We start from the raw sequence: 22,749 nt of genomic DNA on the forward strand, positions 1-22,749 counted from the left end.
GAATAATGGTCATTACTTATAAAAGTGGAATTAATTCTTAGCTGACAAGCGCTGGGAGGCCTAAGCCCCAACACAAGGCCTCTCTGGCCTACATCCCTCCCTTCTTCCTGTAAGGCGGTCCCATTCCAACTGCCTACTTTCCAAGAATACTGCTGCCAATCATGGAGGCTACCTCCTGGCCACTGAAAGTAGTTATGCCAGGCAGGCTCATCTTGTTTCCTCCCGAGGAATTTTCAATCTGGAATTAAGAAAAAAAAGAGAGGCATTCCATTATTAAAGCTATGAAAAACAAGTGAGCCGGCCTCACTGCCTGTTGAATAACATAAGGCAAGTGTAGAAGGCAGAAGATATCACACCATAGGCTAAGGCCAGCATACCATAGCCTTCCCTTCGTTCAGTTACTTAAGCCAGGCTACAGTGGCACACAAGTTCCTCCTTTGGCCTCACTAGCATTCAGAAAAATCCTAACCATTTTATAGTTGGCACTTCGTATATCTGTAGGCTCTAAACTTGCAAATTTAAACAACCATGAATAGGAAATATGAAAAAAAAAATGTACCTGTACTAAACACGTGCAGATGTCTCTTTCTTGTTGTTACTCCCTAGACAAATAATGACTATTTGCACAGCACTTACACTGTATTAGATGTAAGTCATCTAAGAATGATTTAAAGTGTATGGGGGAATACACACTCAAGGGCCTTGAACATTCCCAGACCTGCTACCTAAGGTGTTGGAACCAATGAGAAATGACTGTGATCTGGAAACAGTCTCCAAACATGACAAAAAAATATTTGTGATATATCTCACAAAGCTCAAAAAAAACAAGTGAAAAATACAGACACAGCAAAGTATAGCTGTGGTAATGAGAAATGAGCGCGGTTGGTCGCTGACTTACAGCTTTTGTTATATTTGGTTGGTCTTTTGTCCTGTAACAGCTCTGGAGCAGCTCCAGGAAAATTAAAGCAAAGGCAAAAAGTTAGATGAGGCAAGAAGACCTATAATCCCAGCACTCAGGAAGCTGAGGTAGGAAGACCTAAACTAAAGACCAGCTGGGATACGAGTGTGTGTCCCAGCTTGATACAAATTAAAAATAAAAATAAAGGTATAAGAAATGTTTTGTGTTATTCATAATGAGACTCTTACAATTACACCTGAATTTTATGTTAGAGAGATGACTTATGAAAAGCCCTTAGACAAGGAGCTAGTTGCCTGGGGAACCAAACATGGGACTAAAGGGTTGAATTTTCAAGCTCCTAGGAGAGGAGAGGAGAGGAGAGGAGAGGAGAGGAGAGGAGAGGAGAGGAGAGGAGAGGAGAGGAGAGGAGAGGAGAGGAGAGGAGAGGAGAGGAGAGGAGAGGAGAGGAGAGGAGAGGAGAGGAGAGACTGTTTGACTAAGAATGGCCCCCACAGGCTAATATATTTGAAGGCTTAGTCATCAGGGAGTGGCACTACTTGAAGATTAGGTGGGACCTTGTTGAAGGAAGGGTGGGGCCATTGGGGATGGGTTTTGAGGTTTCAAAAGCTCAAGCCAGGACCAGTGTCTGGTTCTTTTTGCAGCCCAAAGATCCAGATGCAGAATTCTCAGCTCCTTCTTCAGCACCATGTATGTATGAGTGCTGCCATTCTCGGAGCATCCTTCCAAGTTATTCAAACAGAATGCATCCATAAACCCAGAAGGTGGTACACCTTACATCACTGGAGCAAGAGCTGCTATGCCTATGTTGGTTTTCCTGTCACTGTATCAAAACACAGATAAAAAACACCTTGATGAAGGAGGTGTTAAAGTTGATTCCGTTCTAGGATTGAGTCTATGGTCAGCTGACTCAGTTGCTTTTAGGCCTAAACGTTATAAGACAGAAGTATCCCAGTAAAATCCGCTTATTCCGTGGTGGTCAAGAAAGCAGAATGGCCTTTACTGCCACCATTGAGAAACTACTGGCTCCAAATCAGCCTGGCAGGGAAATGTCAGGCACAACTCACAGGACAGACATACTCGGAGGCCTGCTTGGGTCCTGGATGCAGGACAGGTACATCATTCTGATTTCTGAGGGTCTTCACACTGATAGAAACACTCAGTTCTCACCTGCCCTGACCAAAGACCACCTCCACGCCAGGAGGCCACAATCAAACTGATTCCATAAACAAATGAGCCTGACCCAAACCCATGTGACCAACCAGAGCTTGCCAGTGGGGCCTGAAGTTATCCTGTACCACACAAACAGCTTTGGCATCTCAAGGCTAACATAGTTGTTGGCATTGAAAATGATTTTTTTGGTTTACAGGCCAAACCCCAGCACATCCTTGTTTACATTTCCATTATCAGAATGTTCAGCAGCACTAAAGGGGTCACAGTAGAGCGTCTTTCTCCACTGACTCTCTGGTCAACAACGGTGGATTACGCACACAGATAAACGTCTGCGGCTTTATGGAGCGTAGCAGATCAGAGGCATGTCCACATACACTCTCTCATACTGCGTCTTAATAAAGGAAATTATGGCTCACAAAAGAATTGCATGCTTTTGTCCAGCCTACAGTTAAATAGCCAAGTCCAGAACTCAAACCTGAGTTTTCCAACTCCACCTCATCTGCCTTTTTTGACCACAGTGACAAGAGTATGTTCAGACTTATGAACACACAGTGCAGAACCAGGGCTAGGGGAGAGGCACACCTGTCTTCTGAGCTGAGTATGATATTCATCTTTGAACTGCTTTAAAAAAAAAAGAAAAAAAAAGTGTAGGGTGGCCCACACCTTTAATCCCAGCAGTCAGGAGGCAGAGGCAGGAGGATCTCTGTGAGTTCAGGGCCAGCCTGGTCTACAGAGTGAGTTCTAGGACAGCCAGAGCTACACAGAGAAACCCTGTCTCAAAAAAAAGAAAGAAAGAAAGAAAGAAAGAAAGAAAGAAAGAAAGAAAGAAAGAAAGAAAGAAAGAAAGAAAGAAAGAAAGAAAGAAAAAACAAAAAAAGACCTAGGACAGTACCTGGCCTATTTGGGGGGTGGAATGGAGTGGTGGTGGAATATATTATGTCAAAGAATAAGAAGATAATAACAAAATTAGTGACCTCCCTATATGAAAATTTATGAAACCAGAGATGAAGTGGGAAGAAAAAGCCTACCAAAAAAAAAAAGTTCAAGCCCTTACTTGTTCTTTTTTTTTTTTTAAGATTTATTTATTATTTTATGTATGTGAGTACACTATAGCTGAATAGATGGTTGTGAGCCTTCATATGGTTGTTAGAAATTGAATTTTTAGGACCTCTGCTTGCTCCAGCCCAAATATCTATTTATTATTATAATAGGTAGTACACTGTAGCTGTCTTCTGACACACCAGAAGAAGGTGTCAGGTCCCATTACAGGTGATTGTGAGCTTGCCAGCCATCTGCCCTTTCTAGTTCTTAGTCTCCAAAAACTAACCTCACTGGAGAGTACTGTCTAACCGAAGTGCTGGTTTCCATTACTGGAAATGACTATATTCTACTCTCGTAGTCAGCTATCAAGGCCTGCAGAAGGTCTTCTGAGCCTATAAAAATCCTGCCACACTACCAGGTCTGTCATTTTTATTGCCAAGCGAAGTTTTACTCCAGCTCACCTCATCTGAACCTAGTGACCATTCAAGACCCTGTTTTGTAACCCTAGAACACCAAAAGACATAGCACAAAGGCTTAAAGAAGAAAAGTGAATAAAACTGCCATTTTTATTGAAAAATGTTAAAGCAATTAAACTAGACAAATACTTTATGAATGATGATTACATAGCATAATCTTCACTGTGTGACAATTTCAACACTCTCTATAAAATACACATTAAAAAAGTAAATAAATAAACAGGTATATGTACAGGTCTTCAATTCATTTAAAGTATTTCATATACTTTCCAGGAAAATGGAAATGAAGATATTTAAGCTTAGGAATTCTAGGAACTGGGCTACTTGATTGCTCCCGAGATGTGTTAGCCACAGAACAACAGCAGAGTTTAAACCTCTGAGCCTGAGATGAGACAGGCATGCCTCCATGTGCCTCGGTGAAGTGACTCGTGGGTGCCAATGCAGAGCACCTTTCTTGTGTGCCTGACCTCATGTGCCTAGCCTCAATCCCTAACATTTTAAAGAAATGACGAGAGGCGATAACTGACTTGGTCCATTTCCCACAAACAGACAAAGCACCAGGAGGCACCAGGCAGAGTGATATGTTAGCATGAGATCTTTACCCCAGCTCCTCATTGCATGCAGTGTGATTCTGGACATGTGTGATTCTAAACACTTCACAGTTTCAGGTTCCTCTCAAATATGGTCAAGCCAAAGATTCTACTAAGGAATACATTTCTTATAAAAATGAAATAATCCAATAAAATATAACTCATTTGAGTTGACAAATACTATTTTTAAATAAAATGTAAAATTTTTCATTAGACTGCACCAAAATGTTTTAAAATTTGACCTAACAAAACTAATTTTGAAATTAAGATAGATTGAAACATCTAAGAATAGATCCAAGAGAGAGCTAGAAAGATGGTTTAGCAATTAAGAGCACTGACTGCCCTTCCAGAGATCCTGAGTTCAATTCCCAGCAACCACATGGTGGCTCACAACCATCTGTAATGGGATCTGATGCATTCTTCTGGTGTGTCTGAAGACAGTGATGGTATACCCACAAACATGAAATAAATAAATCTTTAAAAAAAAAAAAAAAGAGCCGGGCGGTGGTGGTGCACGCCTTTAATCCAGCACTTGGGAGGCAGAGGCAGGCAGATTTCTGAGTTCAAGGCCAGCCTGGTCTACAGAGTGAGTTCCAGGATAGCCAGGGCTACACAGAGAAACCCTGTCTCGAAAAACCAACAACAACAACAACAAAAAGAATAAATCCAAGAAAAGGACCATAGCTATGAAAAGACATACATGACAGTGTCAGTATCATGAGTTATGCTTTAAAAGAAATAATGGTACAAGAAATAGCTGCAATTTATTGCTAAATTTTAAAGCCAAGACATAAAGCCATGCACAATCGTAAGTATTTACTCCAATGTTACATCTAGGTCTGGTGATACAGCTCAATGGTAGAGTGCTTAAGGCCTTCCCAGCACCAAAACAACAACATTAGTTTAATTTACAATGTCTATGTGCACATAGGAAAAATAAAAGCTAGTACTGGTATGAACATTATATATAATATACATACACAAATAAAATATAAAAAAGAAAAATCTGTATGTAGAAAAATAACTGAATTAAAGAAACACCACTCATGAACTCTAATCAGAATTACTTTTGATAAGAGATTATCAATCCCTTCTTAAAGAAAAGGGAGAAGCCACAGATGAGGAGCTAGTGCCAATCGCAACTGTGACAAAACCCTTGAAACAAACAACGCTTCTGGTTGAGGGATTACTTTGGCTTATGGTTTGAAAGGCTGCCATTCATAGCCAGTTGGCACTACCTCTCGTAGGCTAGGGGGAAGGCAGTGCATGGGTGGTGGCAGAGGAAGAGCACACGGGTCACCTCAGGCAGCTGAGAGACAAAATGAACAGAGAAGAAAAGAGAGGCCGAGGTCCAATACCTCCTTCAAGGGCACGCCCTCACCGCCTACCTTCCTCCTAAACGCTTACCTCCTGCAGGTCCTATCACTTATCAAGAGCACCAGACACCACTCACCAAGTCTTTAATAAGTGTGACTTTAGGGGCAGTTATACAAACCAGAAAAGGAACAGGACTCAATAGTAGATGATGCATGGCAGCCATTCGAAGCCACCCAGCCTGAGCATCTGTAACACTGGCTCAATCAGAGCTTGCCTTCTGATATAATTCATGAAGTACCAACAATATAGTCTCAACAAAATATTTAACTTAAACCTATTTTAGATACAACTTCCAATTTATAAGAAATACAGAAGTATGGGACTAAAAAGAGAACTCAGTGGTTAGCAGAACTTGCTGTGCCAACTATGAGGATCGAAATTCAGATCCCAGTACCCACTATAAGCTAGGAATGGTCTCACACATGCTGTAAGACCCACTGTGTGGGGCAGGGACAGGAGGATTGCTGGGACTTGCTGGTTGCCAGCCTAGCTAAAAGAAGCAAGCTCCAGGTTCAAAGAAAGGCCTTTTGTTGATGGAATGACTCAGTGTTCAGAGCAAGTCTGCTCACACACAGCCTTGCACACCAGCACACACACATGTACATGTACTGCACGCATAAATAATTAGAAAAGCAGTTTCTAAAAAAAATAATTACAGGAGGTAGAATAAAAGATAAATGATAACTCAAAGCATGACTGATAGGATCTCCTTAAGAAGAATAGGTGTATGTTCCAGATTAAAGGAGTAAAGAATCGTAAGCAGATGCAATGCAGGACATTTATGAAATTATAGAGGATATTAGTAAAATATGATATAGATAGTAAATACTATTTTGATATGTTAATGAAATATAAATATGCAGATTATATGATGAAAAAATATAATACAAAGCAATATGCATTTATTTAAAGGCAGTACCTTTAAAAGCGAAGAATTACCATAGGATCCAGCATATGGAAACTTATGGGTATAGAGTTCTTTGTGGGAGAACTCAATCTTTGTTGTCAGGGTATCAGCAGCTCAGTCTTGTGGCAACACCAAATGCTAATCAGTGGCTGTAGTCCAGTCCTCTCTGCAGGCAGACACCATGCACAAACCAGCGACAGCAGCAATTCAATCCTGAAGAAGCCACAAGGCTCACCAACTGGCCCAAGGCCAAGGGGTCAGCAAGAAGCCGCAGGAACCTCACAAGAAGTTCTTTGGTGAGTGTTTGGCTTGACAAGCAGAGCTCAGCAATAGCAACGTATGGCAAACCAATACATGTGTGTAGTTAATGAAGAATAGTGAGGTGGAGCACAGCAAACCAGTGTTCCAGCTCCCACCATCTGTGGGGTCACACTTACATTCCCTCATCACGTGTGCTTTCACATGTCCACTTCAGCAAAACATCCCTTCACCTGTGTCTGCTTCAGGAAGACATCCTTTTATGTGTCTGCTTTAGCAAACATCCTTTCAGGTGTGTGCCCCAGCAAAACATCATTTGATATAACTGACTTTCCAAAGAAACCAGAGGTTTCCACTTCAAAATAGCTGTCTTTTCTTACTGGAAAAATTCCATACGTATTTTGAATACTAATCCTTTATTGATACAATAACTCAAATAACTTTGAGTCAGTGGCCTGCTTTTCATTCTCCTTTGATGAGATCTGTATTTTTAAGTTAGTTGAATTTTAGCAACTTTTCCTTCATTAAAAATGCCTTATGTAACTTGTTTACACACACACACACACATATATCCCAGATTCAATTCCCAGCACCCAAACAGTGGCTAACAACTGTAATTCCAGTACCAGAAGATCTAACACCTTCTTTTGGCATCTACAGTCACTGCACACAAATGGTGCACAGACAGATATCCTGGCAAAATATCTACACACACACAAATAAAAATCAATCTTTTTTTAAGAAAAAATATAGTCTTTAAAAAAGGTGGAGTATGGGCTGGAGAGGTGGCTCAGCGGTTAAGAGCACCAACTGTTCTTCCAGAGGTCCTGAGTTCAATTCCCAGCAACCACATGGTGGCTCACAACCATCTGTAATGGGATCTGATGCCCTCTTCTGGTGTCTGAAGCGAGCAATGGAATATATATATATATATATATATATATATATATATATATATGTATATATATATATATTTATATAATAAATCTTTAAAAAATAAAGAAGGGTGGGTTGGAGCCAAGATGGAGGAATACGTGAGAGAGCCATATCCCTGGCGAATTGTGGATGACTGTGGCGGTACGTTTACCATGGGCACCATAGGTGGCGGCCTCTTCCAGGCCTTCAAAGGTTTTCGAAATTCTCCAATGGGAATAAACCACAGACTCCGAGGGAGTTTGACAGCTATTAAAACCAGGGCTCCACAGTTGGGAGGTAGCTTTGCAGTGTGGGGAGGACTGTTTTCCATGATTGATTGCAGTATGGTTCAAATAAGAGGCAAAGAAGACCCCTGGAACTCCATCACTAGTGGTGCCTTAACAGGAACCATTCTGGCAGCAAGAAATGGACTGGTAGCCATGGTTGGGTCCACTGCGATGGGTGGCATTCTCCTAGCTTTAATTGAAGGAGCTGGTTTCTTGCTGACAAGATTTGCCTCTGCACAGTTTCCCAGTGGCCCTCAGTTCGCTGAAGATCACTCCCAGTTGCCTTCCAGCCAGTTGCCACCCTCGCCGTTTGGAGACTACCGACAGTATCAGTAGGACTTGGATCCCAGGATTCCTGGAACTGGGTGGACTGTCGTTCAGTAGGGTCTCAGAAGATCAAGTTACAGTCTATTTAAAGCCTTAGGTGGGACATTGCAGCCAAGCGAGCCATGAAGAGACATTTAGCACATTTTTCTATTTAAAAGAGATTCAGAGGGTGGAAAATATACTGAGTTTATTTATTCTTGCTTGGATTGCATCTGTGATCAAAATAAATTAATGCCACTTAAAGAATGTATATGAGCTTAGAAGATAAAGGACCAAAGGCCAAATATCAGTGACACTCAACCGTCAAAAAAAAAAGAAGAAGAAGAAGAAGAAGAAGAAGAAGAAGAAGAAGAAGAAGAAGAAGAAGAAGAAGAAGAAGAAGAAGAAAGGGAGGGAGGGAGGGAGGGAGGGAGGAAGGAAGGAAGGAAGGAAGGAAGGAAGGAAGAAAGGAAGGAAAAAAGGAAGGTGTAGTTAAGAAAGGGCTGGTAAAATGGCTCAGTAACTAAGATCAAGTACTGTTCTTGCAAGGACCCAAGTTCAGTTCCTATCACCTATGTCAGGTGGCTCACAACTACCTGTAACTACAGCTCGAAAGGATCCAATGCCTCTGGCTGCCTCTTATACCTGCACTCAGGTGCACACAGACACACACATATACATAATTTTTAAAAAATTACTCCTGAGACAGGGTCTCATTATGTGCACTGGTTGACCTGTAATTCACTATGTAGACCAGGCTAGCCTTGAACTCACAGAGATATGCCTACCTCGGCCTCTGCATCTAAAATGCCAGGATTAAAGGTGTGCATCACCACTTCCAGTCTAAATAAATTTTTAAAAAAGAAAGAGAGAGAACAATTCATCTGCCTGTGTCTCGGTAGGTAAAGGCACTTGCTGCCAAGCCTGACTACCTAAGCTTAGTCCCTGGGATTGACATGGTAGAAAAACCTATCAATAACCACAAACTGTCCTCTGACCTCCATATGCATTCCATGTATGCAGAAACACACACACAAAAAAATTGTAAAAGATGTTTTTGCTGCCCTACCAGCAGCTGACTGAGACAGAAGCAGAAACATGTACCTAACCATTAGACAGAAGTCGAGGACCCCTATGGTTGAATTAGCTAAAGGGGAGGGCAACCCCATAGGAAGACCAGCAGTCTTAACTAACCTGGACCCCAGGGAGCTCCCAGAGACAAAACTACTAACCAGGTGCATACACAGGCAAGTCTGAGGCCCCCAGCACATATCTGGTGGAGGTCTGCCTGATCTGGCTTCAGTGGGAGAAGCTGTGCTTAATCCTTGAAAGACTTGAGGTTCCAAGGAAGGGAGAGGCCTGGGGGCGGGAAGAGGACACCCTCTCAGAGGCAAAGGGAAGAAAGAATGGGATAAGAAACTGTGGAGGGGGACCAAGGGGGGGGGCAACAATTGGAATGTAAATAAATGTGTGTGTGTGTGTGTGTGTGTGTGTGTGTGTGTGTGTGCAACTATTCAACTCTTATTATAATTAAAAGGGGGAGATCTGTCTTAGCATGTACAAAGTCCTAGGTCTGATCACCTGCAATGACAGAGGGGAGAAAAATGAAAATAGTCTTTACATGCTATAATAAAACACTTTCAAAGATGTTAAGTAATCTCACCACAAGGCAAGTACGGTGGTGTGAATACACTTGGCCCAGAGAGTGGCACTATCAGGAGATGTGGCCTTGTTGGAAGAAGTGTGTCACTGTGAGGGGTGGGCCTCGAGACCCTTCTCCTAGCTGCCTGGAAGACAGTCTGTTCCTGGCTCCCTTTAGATGAAGATGTAGAACTCTCAGCTCCTCAATGCCATGCCTGCCTGAATACTGTCATGCTTCCTGGCTTGATGATAATGGACTGAACCTCTGAATTTGTAAGCCAGCCTCAATGAAATGCTGTCCTTTCAAAGAGTTGCCTTGGTAATAGTGTCTCTTCACAGCAATGGAAGCCCCAGGTCAGCGTTGTATTCTTGACTCCTTGCTTTTTCTTGTATCTGTGTGTGAGAAGAGTTACTGGAGACTGAACCCAGATCCTGCCACAGGCTAGACAACTGCCTTCCCATGGAGCTATGTCCTTATCCCTCTCTAATCTCCTAACAGTGGAGAAAATGAAAACTGATTCCTGATGAAGTGGATGTCAGCCATGTCTCTAGCTTCTCCTCCTATACTCTTTCAACACCAACACTCTTTCAACCTCCCTGGGAGCTGTCAGCAACTCCAAACACCTTAAGGACTGCACGGGAGAGGCTCTGGGCTATCCCACTAGCAATGGGAAGGAGCTGCAGCCGCCATGCAGGAGGTGAGCAGAGTGAAAGCAGAGGACCTGGAGGAACATGAAGTTATGTTTCCAACCCAGACAGAGTCAAAGGACTGTTGAGCCCCCTACCTGAGGCCTGAAATCACACCAAAGCTCAGGGAAATTTGCAACATCCTTCCTGTATGGGTGGATGGGCAGACTACTTTTCATGCCTGTAGCTGAGAAACAGCAACATCAAACTTGTCAAAACAATACTCTAACATGATATTCCACCACTTCCTACCAAACAGAGCAGAACAAAAGTACAACAGGAGGAGACCCAGAAACATTGCTCAACATGGCTGAAACTGGAGCAAAAGCTTTACTAATAACCTGACAGATTAATCACCAGCTCAAGGGTATTTTGGCTTTTTGTTAAAACACGTGCGACACACCCTAACAATTTTTGTAAACTTTAAGTAAGATGAGATTGATGCAGGGAATGTGAAGAAAAAGTCCTATATGCCCAGCTTAGCGGACACGTCATGACAACAGGACACCGCCCTTGTCCTCAAGCAGCCCATACTCCAGGCAAAGGCCTTTACAGGGCAAGCCCTGCTGGGGGCTCAAGAGACCTTTCAGTAGGACCTGGAGTAACTCTGGGAGGAGACTACGTCCAAGCTCAGAGGAAGAACACACAAGGCAAAGGTCAAAGAGAAAACGCAGCTCCAGGGGAGAGGCTAAGGAAGGCTTCTATAGCCTGAGCAGGGGGAAGGGAAAGAGTCCTTAGGGACTCTGTCCACTGGTTTCAGACAGCAAAGAGGACACAGACTAGAGAAAGGAGGGCTGCTTTTGTAAACAGCTGGGACTGCACTGAACAACTTCCACAAACATAGGAACTTAGTAGGACCATAACCACCTTCCTCAGTAAGTGAAGGCCTAACATCATGATAATAGAAATTCAGGACACCTGATTAAAACTCAGGTGATTGGGGCCTGAGAGATGGCTAAGTGGCTAAGAACACAGGATCTTTCAAAGGATCCAGGTTCAGTTCCTAGCCATCCATATCAGTAGCTTACAACACATTAAATAAATGATCTTTTTTAAAAAAAAGTGACTCAATTCATTTATAGCCTAATGCAGTGGTCCCCAACCTTCCCAATGCTGCAGCCCTTTAATGCACTTCCTCATGTTGAGGTGAGCCAGCCACAAAATTATTTTTGCTGCTACTTCATAACTGTAATTTTGCTACTGTTACGAATCATAATGTAAATCTCTGTGTTTTCCAATGGTCTCAGGTGACCCTTGTAAAAGGGTTGTTTGACCCCCAGCCCATGGGGTGGGGATGAAATAGGCGTTAAGAGAGCAACAGTCTAGAAGTTGAGAGCCAAGAATAATGTGTTCTGATCCCAGCTTGATTTTATGGCCCTGGATGAATCTCAAACCTCTTGTACCTTATCTGCAAAAGAGAAAATAGCATGAGCCCTCTCACAAGGTTGCAGGGATTAAAGGAGATATCATCTATAACACATCTAGTACAAGGCTTACAAAGAAGAGCGCATCCAAGAAATGGCAAGGGTTATTAACAGAAACGGCCTGCACTCTAAGAATGAGTCCCTTGCCTCATTATCTATCTCACTCCACTGAGAAGCCATGGACCTCGGGCCAGACTGAGGCTTACTCCTATCCTAACTTCTGCCCTTTAATTGTATTTGTTGTTTTAACTTTCTGAAATGCTCTGTCCTTTAGAGGTTATTCTGAGATTCAACCTCACATCATGAACCTCTTCTGGTTCAGTGCTCAATCCCAGGGAGCCAATCATGTAAGGGAGAGCCAGTGTCCCCAATCATGTAAGGGAGAGCCAGTGTCCCCAGACCGTTTCAAGGCGGTGGAAGTGCTAGAAGGGACCACAGGCCCCATCATAACCTTTACTTGAGTATGAAAAAGGTCAAGGTTGACTCAGGGAAGCTGGTGGAATTCTGATATAATATCTCTGTAAGAATTACACGTAAATTTATGGTGGTAATGAGAGTAAGTATTATATTTACACACACACACACACACACACACACACACACGTTACAGTCACTTGATGTATACATATTTTAGAGTAAAGCTTGTTGTGTGACCTTAATTTACAAGTGTTTATGTTTGTCTAAATTAAAGCAATTTTCTCTGTGTGTTATCTGATTTTGTTACTCTGCCAAGTTACTGTTTCCCTCTGAGAGTGGGAAATGTTTTTTAAATATTATGATTGATATAGATGCAAAGCACTTAATGCATATAACAAGAGTTCAAGAAAATATTTTTTAATTCTTCATAGTTAAGCCTGGCAAAAAATTCTATAAAGCTGTCAGAACACCACAGTGAGCAACTCACAGTGAGTGGCCCTCCAGAGATGGACTCATTACATCACAATAGAGCACAGAGTTAAATCGCACTTTCTCAACCATACCTGCCAAGAGAAACCGCTGGTGACGTCAGTGAAGAAACAAAAGACTGCTCTCATTTAACAAATATAAGATGTGATTAATTTTTTTTTATAAATTAACATCAGGCAACCCATTTTAACATCAGGCAACCCGTTTTATTCAAGTAGAGATGATATTAATTATTTTATAGCTAAGAGACCGGTTTACTTTGGTTGACCAAATGACTAGTTGAGCCAGTCTATGGAGGCAGGGAGTTGGTGTGAAGAAACAAGGAAGACGACTGTGGAGAGGGAAAAGATGACGACAGTGGAAGGTCAGAGGAAAGCAAGAGGGAAAAGGAGACTCAGAGGAGCACACCTGCGGCTCCTGCGGGATTTCTGACGGTGACACTAACGTTTGGTCATAGTGAGTGTGCAGCTGCATAGTCTGCACACTGTCCGTACAACTGAAAAAAAAAAAAAAAAACCAACATGCAGCCAAGGGCGGTGATGCACACCCTTGATTCCAGCACTCAAGCAGAGGAGGCAGGTGAACCCTCTGTGAGTTCAAAGGCAGCCTGGTCTACAATGGTGAGTTCTAGGACAGCAGGGCTACATAGTAAGAGTCTATCTCAAACAAACAAAACAAAACAAAACAAAAACCAAAAACCAACAATGCTCATTAGCATGGATATATTTTATCCCCTGGGAAAAACTCTCTGGGGAACAATAACCAGAGACTCCCACAAAAGCAATCTGAACTTCACAGCCTCCAATCCGGTTAAAACTGGCTCCTTTACATGAACAGGAAATATTTTGCACTTCCACAGCCTGTTTCACTCAATCCTATAATTCAACAACTGTTTCTGGAAGACCTAAGAGAGACAGCAAACAGACTGACCACCACAGGGCTGATGAAGAAGGCTGAGAGCAGAGGCGCCCAGCAGCAGCAGCAGCCCACTGGTGTCTAGGAATAGATCTCTATCCCTCCTTTCCCCATGCACAAATGTTTCAAGGGGACCTCAAGTCCCAGCTAAGGAGAGGCAAAACAGAGTCAATCTAAAAACTGACAAGACAATATTGAAATGTTGGTTGAAACTCACACCGATTAAAAATAAAAGCGTAAGTGTTCAAGTTGAACGCAGCATTCATTATCTGTAACCACACAGGCTATAGAACGCCTGGATAAACAAACACCAGAGTATTTTCAGTAGTACTTAAATAGGTTCATACGCTCACCTCCCTAGTGGATTACCAGATCTTAAACTGCCTTTGGAAATAAGAACTAAAGCGTATTTGTTGAATTCTACTGTTAAGCATATTTCTGTACCTTGAATATTGTTATCCCACGGAAGGACTCAGAGCCTGCCATGGTTTGCCTGCAACAGACCCCAAAGAAAGGGGTGGATACTCAAAGAGGTCTAGAAAATGCAACTCTAAACACCCTCCGGAAGATCAAGAGACACATTGCTAGAGTTAGAGGTAAAGTGTTGTTTTCAAGACAGCATTTCTTTGTGTGTAGCTTTAACTGTCCTGGAACGCCAGACCAAGTTGGCCACAAACTCACAGATCCACCTGCCTCCGCTTCCCAAGTGAAGACACGGGCCACCACCTGGTGATCACAGAAAGGTGGGAAGCTATGTCAGCAGGACCCCAAGTTCCAGGCCACTGTGGGTAACACAGCAAAAACACTGTACCAAAGAGAAAGAAGAAAAAACCAGGGAGAGGGGAGGTAAGAGGGACTTTGCTGATCCAGCCAATATTCCTCCAACTGATTTGATCATAGGACCCTTTATTCATTAACACCTATTCATAAGTCCACAGATTGCTACATAGAACACATATGAAATATATCACAGTGTAAACCATACACTGCTCAATCTGAAATGTATTTAATCACCAGTCTTTCAGCAACTTTGGGGAACTCTTTATTGTATGCTATAGGGACATAAGACTTCCTCCACTGACTGTCTTGTTTAAAATCTCAAGAGTACCCAGAATCACTGTATTTTAAAGAACACACACACACACACGTAGACATGCTCATATGCCTGCATGCCTATGTAGAGGCAGGAAGGCCATCTCTATGGTTGTCTATTTTGGTTTTGAGGCAAGGTCTCTCACTGAACCCAGAGCTCACTGACTGTGTAGGCCATCAGGGCAGCAGACTCAGGAGATCTGCCTGTAGCCCCAACACTAGGGCTGTGGACCAGCCAGCTTCCATGTGGGTATTGGGAATCTATACTAGGTCCTCATTTCTGCCTGACCAGCATGATGCTATCATCCAAGCTGTCTCCCAGCTCCTCCCAGCTCCTCCCAGCTCCTCCCAGCTCCTCCCAGCTCCTCCCAGCTCCTCCCAGCTCCAAGAATTGTTAATGAGCTAGAATAGGCTCCTAGACATTCATTAATAAAGAAGCAAATTACTTGCAATTTGATCTTGCCAAAGCTTTTCTTCTCTAATATGTACTTTCCAATTTCCAGAGTATATTTATATCTTAATTTTAAAAAACAGAACTAAAGAAAAACTGTGATTAGCTCTGCTCTAAGCCTAAATTCACTGACCTGTAACTGAGGTAGCACTAGGAACAACTCACAGATAAAAGTATGGGAGGGACTTTCATTTCTATTGGCTGTGCTACTGTAATTTGTAATTTGACTCCTCCTCTGTAGATGTTAATATTATCTTTAAGTCTATCTTAAATGTTCCATGGACACAAATAGCACAGGCAGAAGTATGAACGAGTAAACAGTAAAAAAATAAAATAAAATAAAATAAAGCCAACAGTTCTTTAGCACCTAGTCTGTGCCTGCTGTGAGGTTGGACGCTGTGAGGTTGGACAAGAAAAGATCTGTGGGCACAGCAGTACTCAGGATAGGACCTCTGTGGCTGGCAGAGGTGGACTGCTGCACAGGAGAGGTTTACAAGACGCCTAATAGGAAGTCTAAGACAGGCCACCACAAAAAGGCCTGTAAGAAGAAAGGTGTCTCACTGAAGAAAGATGGCTTTGGAATTTAATATTGGCTAATGAAAAAGAAAACAATGTTAGATTTGGGTAAGAAATGTGACAGTTGTTAAGGTCCCCACATTCAACTTTATCTATAGTGTCTTGCTTGTTTGTAAGCCTGTTAAGACTTAGTTATATAAGCCATTAAAAGCAGTTTGGCCTAGCCATCTAAACTCTAGCCATCACAGGTTTCTTTAAAGAAACCCCAGGAGAAAAAATTCAACTGAGGATAATCAGAACCCAGTTGAATTTTCACTTAGAGCAATTGGTAGGGCAGGGTAAGCACTCCAGTGTGCAAAGCTGAACAACATCGTCTCTTTCCAACAGAAAGAGATTATTTCTATGACTGCTAGAAATTTACCACAGTTAAGTAAGTCAACTACATCGTTCAAATCTGGGAGGGTCTGCAGTACTCAGTAAGCAATTTTTAAAAATTGCAAAATACTTAAAACTTCCTAGTAATGAGGAGTCTACGTTCAAACACTGCAGCCCAGCATACCAGTTTGTTTTACAACGCCTGAGATGTCACTCCAAAATCCCAAATGTAAGTGGGAAGCTGCTGCGGGTACCTCTGTGAACTTTTATCTTTCCTTCAGAAAACCTTCGCCCTGGAAACTTTTGATAAAAGCTGAGGCAAAAGGCGCCGGAGAAGCCACGCAACAAACAACAAAACAGAAAACCCTGCAAGTCCCAGGCAGACTGCCTCCATACAAAATTAACTTCGCCCTGCTGAATCCTTCGAGGGTCACGGTCACGTCTCCAGTAGTATTTTCTAATTACACAGGCTTTAAATGCCACACGTATGCTAACAAACCTGAACTTCAGATAAAGCGTGCAGTGAAGCCGAACCTATGTTCCAGGTTACATTTCAATGGCCCCCAAAAAAGGTGGAAAAGTGAAACTGCTTGTGCAATGGAGGGGACAGAGGTTGGGATAAGCTAGGCAGGGGGTGAGGTGGCGGGGAACTGGTGGCATCTAAGACCCTTCCCAGTACCGACAACCCTTGCCTTTCTACTCTGGGAACCGCCAGAGCAAAGTGCACTCTGGTTTACCATGTCAGGAGCGTGCCGGGGATATCCCGGGTCCCCCACCCACGGGGTCTCCTACCCACCCCGCTGGCAGAAAACGGACTCGCCGCGTCCGACCCCGGCCGGGAAGGAACGGACACCGCGGATTCCGCGGCGCCGCGTCATAGCCCAGTTAAGCCTCGGTCCGCGACAGCCCGCAAACGCGGGCGGCTGGCGTCGGTCAACGCCACGGCGGCTGCCTAGCGGGCCCCCCCGTGCCCCGCGTTTGTTCCCCCGCCCTCCCAGTGCGGCTCACCTTCGAGGCGCCGCTATCCCGAGGCTGAGGCTCCACAAGCCCGGGCGCGGTCGACCATCCCTGAATAGATCTCGGCGCGGGGCCCGGGACGTCCGCGTCCACGTCCTCGTCCTCGCCGTCGCTGTGGCTAAACGTTCGGTTTTCGGAAGTGTGGATGCTCGGGGCGCAGCCCATACTGGCGGCGGCGGCACCGCGGACTCGCTGGCGGGCAGCCGCGATCCGGTCAGCAAACGGCCCGCCCGGCGCCTCGGGGCCGCCGCGGGCGCCGTGTCATAGCGGCCTGAGCGGGCGGGCGGGCAGGCGGGCGGGCGGGCGGCGGCGGCGAGCGCGGGTCTCGCGTCAGGAAGCGCGGCCGCCCCTTTTATTGCGCTGCGGGCGCGGCGGCGGCGGCCGTGGGGAGGGGGCGCTGGGGCGGGAGGCGCGCCGCGGACGCCCCTCCGAACATGCCCTTCCTGAGGCGGGAGCCGCCGCCGTCTCCCTCACATCGCCGCGCGCGCCGCGGCCGCCGCGCTTCCGGGGAAATGTCGGGGGTGGAGATTTGCGCTCTCGCCACCGGGAGCCGCGAGCCCGCGCCGCGTTTGCACCGCCGCCCTCGCCTCGTCTGACTCGTCTGACTCTCGAGGAAACGGGCGCTCGCTCGCCTGGCGGCGCCTCTCCTCGGCCCGGTGGACGGCTGGGTGAGCGCCCCTAGACGGGCTAACGTACGGGAGCCCAGCCCTCGGCGCCCGCACTCCGAGCTGGGGACCCGCTCGCTGACGGAGCGAGCGCCTCGACTCCGGTCGGGCCGCGCCGTCGAGAAGCGCCGAGGCGGCTGCGCGAGCCGGGAGTTGAGCATCCGAGACTCCCGCTCCGTGCTCCGGACCGCGTCTTGCGGGCAACTCGCCGCGCCCAGCCCCCAGCGGTGACCTCCAGCGGCTGCTGGCGTCAATGCAAAGCAGCTGGGGCGCCCGCCGCCCGCTCCCTGTACCGCCCGTCCAAGAGCATGCGCGGCCGCGACCGCAGGGGCACCTAGCCAGCCCGTCCGGGGAAAGGAAGGGACTTGCTCAAGGATACAGAGCCATTCTGCTTCAGGGGCTACCGAGTTCGTTCACTGTCAGGTCACTGTGTTTGAGATTTGGAGCTATCGTCCGTTAAGAGACCAATTGGAAGGACCTCAGTCCGAAGCGTTCCGAAGTCCATGGGGACACCACACTCCAGGTCCCAGGCGTTATTACCAGGGATAGCCCTTGCTCCAAGACCTGGCACGTCACGCCTCTGGTTGCACTCAGACTTGTGGGACTGCAATATTTCAAAGTTGGTTAGGGAAAGCCGGTCCTCTTAACCAAAACACGATTCCAGGTTCGACAGTCCCAAGGATCCGAACCAAATGAAGAGTTGTGCGTCCGTCCAGCAGGGATCAGAACTGCAGCCCCCCAAGTGCTGCCAGATAGCTAGCTGTGTGCCTCCAGATGAGTCTCTTAACCTCTTGGTAGCTGAAACTGAAGGGCGACGCCCCCTGGGTGTGCTTCTGATACCCAGAGCCAGCCACTTCGAGGGCCTTCCCGCCCTTCTTTGCTCTCTAGGTCCACCGGGACCCTGGCGGGACCGTAGCTTCCTTTCCTCAGTCCACACCTTTCCTACAGGCACCCGGGTGCGACCCTGAGTGGCTGAGACTCCCTCCCGCGGACTGGCTACCGTTAAGACCCGGAGATGTGCTCTGGGCTGAAGTCCCTGCTGTAACAGACACAGGTGCTTGGTCCCTGTGGCAGCTGCAACGTCCTTGAGCATCGATCTTCGCCACCAAAGGAGGATACAGGGCGGCTTCCGGAGCGGATAAGGCTGGAGCAGCTTTAGAAACTGGTTCTCTTTTCTGGCCATTGACACGCGGCTCCTTTGTCAAGTTAAAGCACGCTGTCCTATAAAAATATGACTGGCTCCTCCAAGGTGTCTTGAAAAACAGGAAAAGTTTTTGTAATGCCACCCGTTATTCCACCCAGACTGTGGTGTTTTCGACTAGCAGTCTTAGAGGATAAGTTTTTTTTGTTTGTTTTTATTTTTTTCAGCTGGTAGCTGGATCCCTGGAGAAAATGCCTTTAGCCAAGATGCACATACAAGTCTAAGGCTCTTCTCTCCGCCCACCAAAAGTCTGGCCTTGACAACTCCACAGTGACCTTGCTAGTGAAGCTCCAGAAAGCCCCAGCTCTCCGGGGCCCTCCCCTCGCAGACTGGCTCTCAGCGGCCCTGCTTTGTCCCAGGGATCCTTGAGCTTGATGTCAATAGCAGGGTGGGGCTGAGGAAAGGAGGCTAGCTAGAGACCAAAGACAGATCCGTACCTTCCCCAATCTCTCTGTAATCCTGAGTTGGATTCTGTCTCCCCCCCTCCCCCCCCCCAACTCCTTTCTCTCTCATTTTGAAACTGATTTCTCACCCTGCAAATTAGGAACCCACAGATTTGGAACCTAAGGCTAAGAAAGACACTCTGGCAATTGGAGCCATCAGTTTACTCCTGGGTCTTATATTTTTTTTTTATTCTCTGTGACCTTGGCCAGAGTCACAGTGTTGGAGCTGTGGACAGGAATTCATCCCACCACCACCACCCCTCTGGCTGGAATCTACCTGTAGGTCTTTAACATAACCTATGAAACCTGTGACTGTGACTATAAAAGGTGGGTCACACTGACAGAAACAACCTAAACCTTTCTGACGGGTGCCACCCATAAGTCCCCCAGAACTTCCTGGGCAGGTGAAGAATCCCACCATGGATGAGAGATGGCTCAGTGGTTACAAGCTAGTAGGGTACTTGCAGAGAACTTAAGGTCGATTCCCAGCACCCATGCCAGGTGTCTTACAGCCACCTGCAACTCCAGCTCTAGGGGATCTGATTCCCTCTTCTGTCTTGCACACAAACACACAGACCTGCGTGCAAAATAAATTTTTAAAAGACTCCCACCAGCGCTGGAAGTGGTGGCTTAAACTCATTATTCCAGACTGAGACAGAAGGGTTGCCATGAATGTGTGGCCAGGCAGTCTATATAGCAAGTCTCTGTCAAAATTTTAAAAAACAAAGAGGCCTACAAAGCTGACTCAGAGGTTTAAAGCACTTGCAGCTCTTGCAGAAGACCCAGTTTGGTTCCCACCATCCCCCACCCCACCCCACACACACACCCTGTGGTGGCTCATGACCACCTGCAACTCCAGCTTTGGGAGAATAGATGACTTCTGACCTCCAAAGGTACCAGGCATGCATATGGTGCACATATATACATGCAGACAGAACATTCATACACATTTTTTAAAAACTTAAAAAATTTCACCAAGAGTCTCAGGTAACTCATGAACTATCTGAGTCCTGTACAGAGTAGATATCTTGCCCCCAACAGTGCTGGCCAGCAGGAGCCTCACTAACACAAGCAGAATCTACCAGCATTCCTGGTGGGCATTGGAACTCTGACCAGAGTGGCTCCAACTGGTAATTGAACGTGCATTTCAGTTCTTCCTCCCAGGACTCAGGCGTAACTTCAGGAACTTGAAGAGGCAGGAGCTACTTTGCTGTCTAAACCCAACCCTTTTTTGTTTTCCTGCTTCCCCCAAAGCTGATCCCACTAGCCAGTTCTGGAGCCTGCCTGCCTTCTCCACCCAGGGGCCAGTCATTCCCAAAGACTACTGCAGCAAAGGTTTCCCTATAGCTCCTCATCTCCTTCCACCCTCCCACCCCCCCACCCCCCACCCCCGCCACATCAAACTTGGCTGATGAAGGACAGAGCATACTGACAGCTTGAGATCTGACTCCCAGCTTGCCCTTTGCTAGACCTTGGACTGCCGACTTCACCTCTGTGAGCTGATTTTCTCTGCTGCAGATCTAGGATTAACAATATCTGCCTCTCTGAGATTAGATGGGCTGACCGATGTCACATGCCTGTAATAACCACTGTGTCCTATAACCGCAGCATCCACTTTCCTCCGGGTTCATTCAGCACTTCAGTCCTAGCTGCCAGCTGCTAACAAAATAAAACTATAGGGAGAAATGGACTTACCCAAACAAACCTATGGCTTCTACTTTACCAAGCCCCTCCCCCCAACTTTCAAGGTCTTATATGAGTTTTTTTCTAAATTACATCATTTTTGTTTGTTGTTGAGACAGTATCCCTCAAATTATCATTGTTTTCAAATTGTTCAGCCTATGCATTTATATACAAATATAGCCTGAACCAATAGTAAAACATTTGAGCCAAGCAGAGTCATATAGTGTACACAGGGGGGAAATAAAAGAAGAAGTCCAGCACTGTGTCTTTTAATCCTAGCACTTCCTATGCAAGCAGAGGCAAGCAGATCTCTGTGAGCTTGAAGCCCAGCCTGAGCTACTTAGGAAGCTGCAGATCATTCAGTGCTAAGTGAGAATTTGTCTTGCAGAAATAAAAGGAAAAAGAAAAAAGAAGAGGCTCCCCTTCTCCAAGGATAACTACTGTTAGAGGTTTTGACTGTTTCTAGATGGAACATGCTGTATTTGTATATGTAGCACACATCTATTACAATATTGCAAAGAAGGCTACAGTGGACATCACCAAAAATCTTTGTGAGATTAATTTATCTAGAAGTCTGCACCCTACCCTTCTGCTCCAGTAGGGGTGAAGAGAAATGAAATCAGAGACCTTCGGCCTTGGCTGCCACTGAGCAAGAACTAGGAGCCACACCAGCCACCCTCCTTGGCAGCCCCAGAATCAAAGCCTTTCTGAGTCACTCACTCAAATTCCTCATTGTTTTTTGGTTATCCCCTGGTCTTTCATCCCCTGACTATTCCAGCATTTCTCAGATAAGATAGGACCAGGTGACCACCTTCAAACAGAAACCACAAGGATGGAGGAGCGTCCTCTGGGGGGCCAGAGTGGAGGAGGAGTAAGACCGCAGTAGTTCTGGTCCTCCAGGGCTCACTCTCCTGCCTGAGGTTCCCTTTTCAGTTTGGCTTGGTTCTAGTCATTCACCTAAGACCCTGGAGTAACAGCTCAATGTGGACTCAATTTCCCAGAGTGGACTTACTGAGTCTCACGGTCTCAGGAGTCTCTGGTTCCCAGAGCTCACCTTCCTGTTTTTCTCTATGATTCCATCCACCCCTTCCTGCAAGGCTAGGAACTCAGCCCTCTTTCATCTACCTGAGAAAAAGCAACATTCTTAATAACATTGTCCAAGGAGGCAGATGCTTAGGGGACCAAGGTCTCACTCTAAACACAGGAAGAGGAGCACAATGCCATGGACCCGGAAGCCACCAAAATCTGCTCACCCTCTGGACTGCCCAGAAGACAGTTTCTGTTAGGCCTCAGGAATCCCCAGCCTCCGTCTCTCCAGCCTCCGTCTGTCCAATCCTAGGACCCCATCAGTTTCACCCCAGCTCGGAAGCACCTGACCCAAGTTCTCTTTAATTTGTGTTGTTGTTGTTGCTGCTGCTGTTGTTGTTGTTGTTGTTGTTGTTGTTTGAGACAAAACCCCTTGTAGTCCAGGCTGGCCTCAAACTAGA

General features: G+C 45.7%; 1 protein-coding gene and 1 pseudogene across 1 annotated transcript in view; one reads left to right on the forward strand and one right to left on the reverse strand.

The window, feature by feature from the left end:
- Pde8a (phosphodiesterase 8A) overlaps positions 1 to 17,500 on the reverse strand; it is a 122,342-nt gene extending 104,842 nt beyond the window's left edge. Inside the window, exon 1 of the mRNA XM_021166273.3 lies at positions 17,262 to 17,500. Coding sequence (XP_021021932.1) covers positions 17,262 to 17,435 — 174 coding nt within the window. The 5' untranslated portion in view covers positions 17,436 to 17,500. The remainder of the gene's footprint in view (positions 1 to 17,261) is intronic.
- Positions 7,761 to 8,276, forward strand: LOC110297498 (mitochondrial import inner membrane translocase subunit Tim17-A pseudogene; annotated as a pseudogene).
- Positions 17,501 to 22,749: the final 5,249 nt, after the last annotated feature.

The sequence above is a fragment of the Mus caroli genome, unplaced genomic scaffold (assembly GCF_978045245.1).
Source record: "Mus caroli unplaced genomic scaffold, Mus_caroli_1 scaffold_8, whole genome shotgun sequence".
NCBI lineage: Eukaryota > Metazoa > Chordata > Mammalia > Rodentia > Muridae > Mus > Mus caroli.